The sequence below is a fragment of the Carassius gibelio genome, chromosome B23 (genome assembly GCF_023724105.1).
Source record: "Carassius gibelio isolate Cgi1373 ecotype wild population from Czech Republic chromosome B23, carGib1.2-hapl.c, whole genome shotgun sequence".
NCBI lineage: Eukaryota > Metazoa > Chordata > Actinopteri > Cypriniformes > Cyprinidae > Carassius > Carassius gibelio.
In genome coordinates, this window is record NC_068418.1 from 13,971,770 (window position 1) to 13,984,031 (window position 12,262).

General features: G+C 39.2%; 1 protein-coding gene across 2 annotated transcripts in view; it reads right to left on the reverse strand.

Moving 5' to 3' along the window:
- LOC128012056 (kelch domain-containing protein 8B-like) overlaps positions 1-12,262 on the reverse strand; it is a 112,260-nt gene that overhangs the window by 95,324 nt on the left and 4,674 nt on the right. For both annotated transcript variants that reach the window (XM_052594975.1, XM_052594974.1), the window contains 2 exons: positions 2,350-3,023; positions 1,071-1,879 (listed from right to left, as the gene is read on the reverse strand). In XM_052594975.1, the coding sequence (XP_052450935.1) occupies positions 1,071-1,461 (391 nt within the window). In that variant the 5' untranslated portion in view covers positions 1,462-1,879; positions 2,350-3,023. The remainder of the gene's footprint in view (positions 1-1,070; positions 1,880-2,349; positions 3,024-12,262) is intronic.

The following is a 12,262-nucleotide window of genomic DNA, read 5'->3' on the forward strand; positions in this document are numbered from 1 at the left end:
AGCCGCAGAACTGATCAGTCCGGGCCTGAATTCGGCTCAGCTGCTGGAATGCGGCTTAGCACAAGCGAATCCCTGTGAATAAACACTCGTCCTCGGGGTCTCAAACAAGATAAAGAGGAGGGAGAGACTTTTCTCTCCAGTGTAATGCTTTGTGTCACAGAACGGCATGACTGATGCCTTGATTTGGAGCTGGTACATCCGGAGCACTCTAGAGATGCTGGCTACCAGAAACATTCATTACAACCACAGTGATTGTAGGAAAGATAAGAGCAGCCAAGATTATACAGCTAATCGTGCTCTGACAGGAAGCAGCAGAAAGACCAAATTTAGTTTTCACCAATTACTGTACAGTCTAATGTTTTTCTACAGACTGCTGCTTCCTGGTGTTTGAGAACCAAACAATGACCCTTTAGCCTGAGAGCAGCAAGAATTCATCAAGACAATTTAGGTAAGAAGTATATATTTTTTTCCTCAGTATTAATATTTGAAACACATTTTGTCTGTCAAATAAGCAAGTGGTGTAACTAGAATTCAGAAATAACTAAACAGGAAATGACATCACAGATGCAGACTAACTGCGTGCCAAGATCAATTAGATATTATATATATAAAATAGATATCTTGACTTTAGGGGAAGGTTAGTTCAGATTGTGGTCTTGAAAAATATATGTGGAAAATATATACAGAAAATACTCATTAGTATGTGCATGATCACATGCAATCAAACTATGGTGTAGAAACTAATGAACACTTTTCTTTTTTCATGGACACTACTTCTCATTAACCCGAGAAGTAAACCTGCAAAAATACTAAGACTTATTTTCAGAAAACATGCAATTAATTAAGTTTATTTTTCTTACCCCATTGTCAAATCAGGCATAAACAAACAATATTTAGTGAGGTTCATGGCTAATTTGACGACAGGGTAAGAAAAATAAGCATAATTAATGGCATATTCTCTGAAAACATGTCTTTTAATATCTTACCAAATTTTGCTTTAGGTTTTTAGATTTTTCTAAACTTTTTGACCAGTGCAGTCTTATCAACAAAGAAGGAAACACCGTTCTTACCTTTCTCCAGGGTGGTGATCCCCATGGAGGGCTGCCCCAGTCCCGTCTTTCTCTCCCACTTGCCCTCATCAGGGTGATACACTTCCACTGAGGCCAGAGGGCTCTGCTGCGCGTCCATGCCTCCCATGACCATCAGCTGGTCTCCGACGGCCACGGCAGACGCCCCGGCCCGTGCGGTGGGGAGAGGGGGCAGCTCGCACCAGCGCTGGCTCTCCAGATCCAGCACCTCGGCTGAGTCCAGAGGGAGGCCGTTCTCGCTGCAGCCCCCCAGAACATAGAGGCGTCCGGCCCAGAGCACAGGTGTGCAGTACACCCGCTGCGTGGCCATGGAGGGGAACACCTCCCAGTACAGAGACTTCTCCGGGCTCAAAGCCATCTCGGGGATGGGCATGGCTCCAGGACGGCACGCCGGCAACAGAGCATGACACAGGCACAGAGGGGGAGGGCCGAGGAAGGCGAAACTCAAGGCAAATGCATCAACGTTCCACCAGGCTCGAGAGCAGGAGAGGCTGCAACTGTCAGTCTGCCAGAGACCTCTCTCGCTGGTAGCGGGAGAAGAGCGTATTCTTCAGCGCTGTCTGTGAAGAACTAGCCCTCACTCCCTCTTGATGATTTATTCATTTTTGTTGCTGCTCTTAAAAGGTGCATCAGGCCCTTTTAAGTCTTTCCTGTCGTGTTCCACGAGCCGTGCAGTTGTAAAAATATATGACAAGAATGTGTAACCCCGACACGAAATAAACTAATTTATCCACGTGGAGCGCCGCTCTGTAGTCCTGCCAAATGTGTCGGTGCGACCCTCATGGCTGCCGCTGCAAGAAGAGGAAAAGAGAGACGGTAACAGAGCAAGCACAAGATAAAAGACAATATAATCAGCCTAATCAAAGAGAAAATTCCCAGCTTGCCGAAGGCTGATGTGTGGACGGAGTCAAGCTGTTGGTGGAGCTTGTGGTGCTCATCTGATCTGCTCTTACACTTATTCAAATAAACCGTATGATTCAATGGCTAGAGCGCTGACATTTACCATTCACTATTTACTGCCAGGGGCTCAAGGGTAGACGTGTGTGAAGGTGTTTGGCCACAAAGCAGCAGTCTGGCCCTCTCCAAAGGTCACTGCGTCTGCAGGGACCAGTGGCCCTGGATAGTCACTGAACCAGGCTAATTTGAACCTGTGCATCATTAATTAAATGCTTCATTATGGTGGGATGTGTGAATGGGACGTCACTAGAGGAGAGAGAGAGAAGCACTAGAAAGGTTATAGACGATACACTCAAAAACTTACTAGGTGCACATGTGAAAGAGAGCTGGATCTCTTGGGCTTCTTCTTTAGGAAATCACATAGGTAAAGAGAACAAAAAACGTGAGGGAAGCAGATCAGACATCTCTGTGCATCCCTCTAAAAAATGCCAGCGTATCTCCAGATGTAGAGATGCTTCCTCCTTGGTCTAAATCGGTTCGGCTGTGTTATTAAGATGCTGTGGAAGTTGAGCCCAAGCCACATGCTACGACACACAGTGCGGGAGGGCTAACAGCTCCAGACTCACTAAATATTATGCAGAAAAACATCAGTTTCATCTGGAGCCAAAGTGCTGCCGCTGGGCGCTCTTACTGAGTACAATTAGTCCATATCATATGACACCATCAGGGTCTTCTTTGGGTTTAAAGATAAAGGGGCAGTTTTGTAAGTAAAATTAATCCTGACGGTCAGCTTTTAGAACACTTTCCTTGGCTCTTCGTCCATGTAGAGAGAAAAGACAGACGCCCAGGGCTCATTTCCTACAGATGATGTCAGGAACATGGGGAAAATCCCAGCTGTTTAAGCTCTAGTTTCCTTTGCTGTAGACCTTAATCCACATAGAAAGAAGAAACTCCCGGGATTTGTGGGAGACGATGTCGTCACGGGTATGTGCTGTCCAGTAGATCCATGGGATAAACACCAGCTCCTGTCTGCATAGCCTAGAAAACACAGAGGAAGTTACAATAAACAAAACTAAATACTGTGAGAATAATGGAAGGAGAAAAAAAGAGGGAGAGCGGGGCAGAGAGCCAATAAGAGAAACAGATGTTTATGTTGTGTTTTGGAAAGACTACTATCTATAGCTAGGCAGAGACATCATTGCATAAAGAGTCATATTAAGAGTAAAAATGTAGTTGGCAACCAAACTAGAAGTCGGTGTTTATAGTTAGCACCACAAAAAAAAAAATTCATAATAAAAACAAAGATGGTGCGTCTAAGCATCTTTTTCTTCCCCAGCGAGTGTATTCACTTGTGCTATTATGTTTAAAAAAAACCTTTTTGGACCTGACAGTAATGGTGTCCTAACCTATGAAATTGATTTTTCTATGAAGTATGTGCTCACAGGGAGAAATTTCTCCACTTCTCCCTTCTCCACACTAACTTAAGGTGAGCTGTATTTAGACCCAGAGCCCTAAAAAGGCATGGTTTGACAGAAACGTGTGTTTTTTTAAGGGTGCTGTGTTCTACCGAAGCAGGAAAAGCTGTTTTCTACTTATTTTTTCCATCAGGTAGCAACCATAAGAGACCCCGAGACAGCTGCAGTCTTCATTTTGGCACATTTCTCAATTTCAGACAGTTAGAGACCCTTGAATCCTCAGAACACACAGCAAGACCACATGCACAGACAATTTTTAAGGGTTTATAAAATAAAAAAAACATTTAAAACACACACACACACACACACACACATTTAATGAAACAAAGAGAAAATCAAAAACAGAGATGCACAATTACACAGCAAAAAATAATTTCCTTAATGGGTATTTACATTCTGTTTTCCCATTAAAAATATCTAAACATCCTTGAAACATAATTTATCAAAGGAGTTAAGAATACACTTAATTCAATATTGATATATCAAGTCTTAATATCATTTGCAAACTGTGGTTTCTGTAAATAGGTTTACACACTGTTATTATAAAACAAGACAAAATTACTAATTAAATACAGATGTTTGTAAAAGCACTATGTGCATTTATTTGAAAAAAGGCAGTCTTGTGGATGACCGTCAGCAAGGACAAAAACAGCACAGTGCTCATGTCTTTTGTTTCATATCCCCATATGCCTCCTTTACACTGCAAGGATAAGGTTTGTGTCCTTGCTGAGCACTTGTGTGTGAACTGTAGGCAAAAATAAACAAACAAAAAGATTCTTTCCCTTATTAAACCTGTGAGCTCTGAAGGCCAAGAGCAGTCATGACAGACATACAGAGAGACAGACAAATAGATAGATAGATGGACAGATGGCAGTGCTATTATGTGTTGGAAAACACGACCTGTAGGGAATCAAATGGAAATGTTTTAATTCATTATGATGCTTAATTAATAGAACGAATTACAATTGCTAAGCAGGAAAGGAGTCAAACTGTAAGATAAGAGCATTCAGATCCCTTATCAACACAGTACTGAATGAAAAATATGGACTGGCCTTGGGCTCAGCCGACAGTTTTCCAGAAACATACAGTGGGATGAATCAAGTATTCTGTACAAACAGTTCCTGGTTTCAGCAGAGCCCCCATGTCTGCTTGGTAAGACTTCTGGCTCTACCTTCACTCAGAAGAGACACAGAGGCATTATTCTCTCTTAAAGACAGGTTCAAGTCCGTGCGTGAGCTCCAGATAACATTTAGAAGGCAGATCAGTCTTAATCCCACAACTTCACGATTGATCCAGGCTCAAAGAGTGCATTTTCTTTATCTGTTCCCATCATCCCTTCACAGTCTGAATTTTTTATGCCTGTTATCGCTTACGTTCAAACCACACGTACATGCAATACTGGTCCTTTGATTCCATTCTCCACCATCCTCTCCTGTCTCACGTCATTCTCTCCCTTCACGCTCCCACTGACAGTCGTCGATCACAGGAGCCCCCGCATTTCTCAGGCGTTTAGCCTTCGGCACAAAAGCATGATTACTTCTGCATGAGAGTTTCCCAGGGAGTCGGTTGGGCACTGGAGAACATGCAGTACGCAGGATGCGTTCAAAACAGCAAAGTAACACAAGACACTGAGATACATGCTCAAAGGCATTACACATATTGACTGCATTTAGGGGACATTTGACCCAAAAATTAAAACTCTCTCATGATTTACTAACCCTCATGTCGTTTTAAACCCAAATGACATTCGTTCAGAACTTTTATATGTTTCTGGGTCTGGAAACATATCAGTTACATCACTTTCAATGCAGGGTCAGAAAGCTATCAGATTTCAGTAAAAATGTCTTAATTTGTTGTCCGAAGGTGAACAAAGGTCTTACAGGTTTGGAACCACATGAGGGTGAGTAATTAATGACAGAATTTACATTTTTGGGTGAACTATCCCTTTAATTTCTTCTTTAATGTCAGGTGCAAAGGCAGCATGTCAATCTAAGACATGTTTGATGCAAGTATACTCATGGTTAAGGCAAGTATTATACAAAAACATTGAAACTATTTCCATCCAATAGGTATAGTACAAGTATTTCAATTTTTGTTGTTGTGAAAGAGTACCAAAAAAGAAGGAAACAGAAGCAGTCAGCAGGGGAGTACTAGGTAAACAGAGCATAAGATAAAATAAACAAAAATGTAGATATAATGGCCCGGGGAGGCAGACAAAGAAAGAGTCATTGTCAGAGAGCGAGTGAGTGAGTAAGTGAGTAAGTGTGTACTGGTATATGTGGTTTATGAAGACACAAATTTGACATGGTTACTACAATGTAAACATGGTTTATGGGGACAATTCCTCTGTTCCCGTAAAACAAAAGGCTTACAAAACATACAAAAATTGGCAGTAGTTTTCTGCAGGTTAAGGTGTAGGGTTGGTGTAGGGCGCTAGAAAATACAGTTTGGAGAGTCCCTGTCTGTCTGTGTTAACCACAGCAAATATGATCCGGGATTCCCTTGGTGAATCAGCTAATCAAACGATTTACTGCATCACTGCTCAACGTCTCTACTAGTCTACCACCAAAGGCAGGAGACGAGATCCTGTATATACACGCTTGTTTTTCCATTTTTTTTTTGACTGACTTGTTTTTATAGTTAATGATATTTTCTGTCCCCTATAACCTTAACACAGACACAAATCTTTTTGCATTTTTATACTGTCATTATGCTATTGAGTTCCTCGTGGTAAAATAAAAATTACAGTAAAAACTGTAACCATGGTTATTCAGGAGATATTTATTTATCAAATCATTTCAACTTTATTTATGAAAAATCACATTTCGATCACTACAGTGGAAATTCCAGTTAAAATGACACTACCCATGAATTCTCAGGGGAAACTGTTGCCAATCATAAAACTGCACCAAACAAACCTGGATAAAATAATTATTTAATACTGAATGAAGATGGCCCCATTTTCCAAAATTAAAAACCAACATTAGTGATCGACCATTGTATCAGCCAATATGTTGTTAAAATTTGTCATTTTGAATTATCAGCACTAGCCGATTATTATTTATTTTTTTCTCTTTGGCTTATAAGTGTTGTAAATCACTTTAATTTTGAAAGTACAGGGAGACCAACACCTGAGCGAGCTTAGACACACTGGAGCTTCACGTCTCTATTAGTTTAATATCATTGTTTTAACAGTTTTCTCTAATAACTGAAAGAAAAATGCAATAGTTTTTCAATCAGCATTCAGCAAACACACATTTTTTAACAAATCTTTGAATATTTAAAATTAAATTTAATAAAATTTGTAATATTGTGATTCATCTATAAGAACTGGTTTGGTTGATGGTTCTTTCTGAAGATGAAATCCATATGGAAATGGGAGGAACTGCAAATGCTTCTGAAAAAGTGTGTGGTCATTGTTTTGCCTTATTACTGAAGACATCATTTAACCAAACCTGACTAATGTTGCACAGTAAACGTTTTCTAATGTGACAATCTCACATCGAAGGGCACAGATTCTAGGACAACTTCTCCTTACAGCCTGTAAAATCATTATCTCTTAACTCCATTATGCACATCACTACAATAGTAAGTGATGATTAAACAGGAAATTTATGCAACGAGAACACACTGTCTCACAAGACCGAAGAGGTTATTCTAATGCCTACCCTGAGGGCCCTGCACACATTCATCTTACTGTCCCACCACAAAGAGAGAAAAAGATCTCTTCTACTTTATCTGATCCCTGACCTCACAATCTATTTCTTAAGAGATAAGAGAAACTAGGCCAGTTAGAGGAAAGAGAAAGCAGACTTTATTGAGATGCTTTGGTAGGATAATGTATTTTATGTGTGGTGTTTTGAAAGGATAGTTAATCCAAAAATCCAACAAAATTTTGTGATCATTTACTCACCCCCACGCTGTTCCAAACCTGTATGACTTTCATTATTAAAGATGATATTTTTGAAGAATGTTTTGACATACAATGAATGCCAATGGGGTGCAAAACAGCATTAGACATCACTGACTTTCATCACATATTGAAAAAGTACACCAAGACATTTTTTAAATAAACTTCTGTTTGGAAAGTTTGGAACAACGTGATTAATGATGACAGATGAGTTTTCAGAATTTGCCTTTAAATAGTATGAGTTAAAATTAAATTTGCCAAAAGAACAACCACATAATCTGTGCCAAATCAGGCAGCGGATCATGAGATTCACGATTTGAACTACCACTAACAGTTGCTACATCACATCACTGCAGATTTCTAAGATGTTGAACTCTGCCCAATTTTCCGAAATCGCCAGCGGTCTCTGTCACTCTTGTCACTTAAATCTCCAACTCTCACTGAAAATGAATGACTTAGGGTTGCATTGTCACTGCAAATCGCTGTCAGTGTGAACATCCCTTCACTGTGTCCCTGAGCACAGCATGTTCCCACAGGTTGCATCTGGAAGACAGACCCTGTATGCTGTATAACATATTTCAACCTCATCACTTCACCAGCATCCGAGGTAAGGCAGATATTAAGGGTTTGAAATCTATATTAAAATGCACACACACACCCAGAAGGACTGAATAAGTACAAAATGTTACAGGTCTGTGCAGCCATCTCTAGAAACTTGCAGAAAAGCACTTTCCAAAATCTGTCAATGTCCAGGATCGGATTGCAAGCAAATGACCGTTCATTTCCTCTGCTTTTCACAGAGAGCTCAAGGTGACACGTCTTTTTAGACACTGCCCTTTTGAAATATTCTGGAGTGGCTATAGCTGGACAATGAGCAGGAGTATCTTTAATTAAAATGCCCTCTCAGAGTCTGTAACACATAAAATAAACCCTTCACAGGTTTAGATGAACGCCATCTATACCAGGGTTGTGTGTCATTCAGAAATGAAATGAAATGAAATGAAGAAGGCTTTAAAAGTCTTGCCTTTGAATTGAGGTAGCAAACAAGATGCAGGCCTGTAATGAAATGAAACGAATTAAAAAACAAAAAATCAAAATAAAATACATGTACAAATGTATGGACTCTGATTTTTTTTTTTTTTTAAGAGATTATTACTTTCATTCAGTTACTTTACACTTTATTCAGTTACTTTTATATACTTTTATTCAACCATTATATTGATCAATATTTATAATAAAGACATTTATAATATTACAAAAGATTTCTATTTCAAACAAATGCTGTTCTTTAGAACTTTCTATTCATCAAGAATCATGTCACGGTTTCCAGAAAGATTTTAAAGGGTTAGTTCACCCAAAAATCAAAATGATGTCATTTATGACTCACTGTCATGTCGTTCCAAACCCGTAATGCTGCATTCACACAAACGCGAAAAGATCGTCAAATTCGCGTCTACCGCGTCTATTTTGCCGCTTGAACATGTTGAATGCATTCGCACATCTAGAGCGAAATAGACGCGCATAGAAAGCAAGAGTTTGAAGCGAAATTGACTCACGTCCGAGGCCAAATTCGCTTCTTGTGGGAGGGGCAAGTGCTAGGCGGTTGTCTGTTTGCAAGATGGCTGATGTTGATCGAGCATTTTGGGCTTTCCACTTTTTCCTGCACAGGTCCTCTGAATAAACACATAATCTTGTTAGCGAAAAGAAGCTGTAGGCTTCCTGACAAATGGACAAAGACAGTGACATAAACGAGTTGTAGACAGTTTATTCCATATGGAAAAATGCTTAACTTTGCGTGTTGCGTTTATTCTGGGCTCACCTGCGTGCCTGTACATATTAGTTATGTATTTTAATAATGTAGAGAAGCATATTGAGTTTGGCCTTTGTCATCTTAGGCCATTATGTCACATTTTGCAGTATGTAAGGAAAATACTATATACATATTCATTAAATAATAATGAACTGTATATTTATTTTGATATTTTAATAGCATCTTAATACATTAAGCCATTTTAAGTGTTTATGTTTTTCTATGCTTAGCGAGAGTCTTTGCGCAAACGTTCATATTCTGGTGTTCTGGCCACGGATTTGCCGGTCTTGTCTTTTTCTTGCAAAACCCTGTACTTTATAGTACTAAATTAGTTTTAATCGTTTAATCACCACCACAGCGTCTTGTCTCCATTGGCAACACGCACGATTTGTGTTGATTGCAAGTGATGTCACAGGTAGCGGAGAGTGCAAGTAGCGATTGCAAGTGACATTGTAATTTAGTTTCTTTTTTCTTGTCTGCACCACCTGGCTAATGTTATAAAATGTTGGGAAATTCAAACAAAAAGTTAAAAAAAAAAATCAACAAAATAAAAAATAAAGACTGCAAGTGATGTCACTAGCGGAAGTGCAAGTGTCTGAGAGTGCTAGTCTGAGAATCCAAGTCTGAGAGTGCAAGTGCAAGTCTGCAGCCAGACCCTCTTGGAATTATGGGTAAACATTATGTAATTCACACAACACATGGCCTACTTCTATTTCTTTATGGACTATTGTTGATGAACATTTGAGATGGTTACACAAGAATTTATCTGTTGTTGCCCAAGATCTTGTTGTTGAAATAATGAGGTCATCTGCTTTGTGTATTTAGTTGCATTGTCTTTATGCATTGTCTCCATTTCAGCATCCGGTGGAGTGGCTACTTCAATTCACCCTATGAATTATGAGGGAGCTGATTTTTAAAGGTCAATAACAGTGGTGCAACTGCATTAGACACTGCATTATGTTTTGACATGGATCAGCATGACCCATGAGGTTCAGATCAGACGACACTTCACAAAAAAACTAATTATTTCTTCATGTGTAAAACTGTTTATATTAGTAACAAACTGCTGAATGCACCTTTTAAATCTCAATTTTGCCCAATCCTGGCAAATGCCAACACAGCCCCTCAAACAGAACTACCTGTGGCACCTAATAGGACCTGCAAACCTGCCTTATACTTTTCTTTCATAAACAGATGGTAAAAGCCGACTCCTGACTGAATTAACATCATTTTCTTTATTTCCAACTTACATTTATCCATTTAGCAGATGCTTTTATGCAAAGAGACTTATAAATGAGAAACATCAAAAGCAATTTATCATGAGAGCCAACAATGTTTGCAGTACAGAATGCCAGATCTTAAGTAGTATAAACTAGATTATTTGCTCCTTCAACTAATGCCAGCGTCTGAGTGAACGATCTCTTTAAAAAGCCAGAGACAGAACCAGAGTGGAATGTGTGCAGTTTAGCGCTTAAAAATTGCCAAAGTTACGAGAGACCTTTTTTTATGAGAAGGGCAAGCAAGGAGAAAAGGATTATCATAGTACTAATCTGCAGTCCAGTGAAATAATCTGGACCACTTGAGACATAGACCCGAAGACAGCTTCCTGTACAACAGCTCTCATATTATCTCCTCAGTCCACTCGAGAATTTTCTTCCTCACACACACACACACACACACACACACACACACACACATTCCACAATCTTCATTGTGAATGAGGATAGACCTGTTGCATGGATACTGTGCTTATAGGAAAAACTCATTCATGAGGCATAACCATAAAGATAAATACCATACTTAGTTATCAGTAAAGTTAGGTGTAATACTAAATTCACTAAGAAAAAATTAAGATTTTCTATTATACTTATACAAAGACTGCGAATGTGACAGTATTAGAATACAGTGGAGGAAAGAAACATATAACATTGTACTCTGAAATGGTATTAACCATTATTACTGCCAGTACTTTGATAATATTTTAGTCAGAAAATGTTTTACCTGCACTACAGAGTGAGCCGTTCGAATGAACCAACTCAAAAGAGTGATTCATTCACGAAACGGTCTTCACGAGTTCTGATTCGAAACAATCGACAGAAAGTAGGTGATACACGACATGCTAGCTAAAACTTTGTGTTTGTGTGTGTATGTGTGTGTGTATGTGTGTATGAGAGAGAGAGAGAGAGAGAGAGAGAGAGAGAGACCCTTTAAGTGGAGTTGGAAATATAGAAATTAGTACTAATCTTGAGCACACAATTTAGTTCACAGGAAATACAGCAGTTGCAAAGTAGTGATGCGGGGTGTGTTGATGTAAAACATTGCAGAAACACTTTTATTATTATATTTTCAAACATTTTAATTCTTTTTAAAGTTGATAAATAAGTTGCTTAAAAACTGCAGGAACATATCTATTGATAAATACAGGTGCTGGTCATATAATTAGAATATCATTAAAAAAGTGAAACTTGTATATTATATTCATTCATTACACACAGACTGATATATTTCAAATGTTTATTTCTTTTAATTTTGACGATTATAACTGACAACTAAGGAAAATCCCAAATTCAGTATCTCAGAAAATTAGAATATAACTTAAGACCAATACAAAGAAAGGATTTTTAGAAATCTTGGCCAACTAAAAAGTATGAACATGAAAAGTATAAGCATGTACAGCTCTCATCAATACTTAGCAATGCAGCGTGGCATGGAGTCGATCAGTCTGTGGCACTGCTCAGGTGTTATGAGAGCCCAGGTTGCTCTGATAGTGGCCTTCAGCTCATCAGCATTGTTGGGTCTGGCATATCGCATCTTCCTCTTCACAATAAGGTGAGGCGAGTTTGCTGGCCAATTAAGAACAGGGATACCATGGTCCTTAAACCAGGTACTGGTAGCTTTGGCACTGTGTGCAGGTACCAAGTCCTGTTGGAAAATGAAATCTGCATCTCCATAAAGTTGGTCAACAGCAGGAAGCATGAAGTGCTCTAAAACGTCCTGGTATATGGCTGCATTGACCTTGGACCTCAGAAAACACAGTTGACCAACACCAGCTGATGACATGGCACCCAAAACCATCACTGAC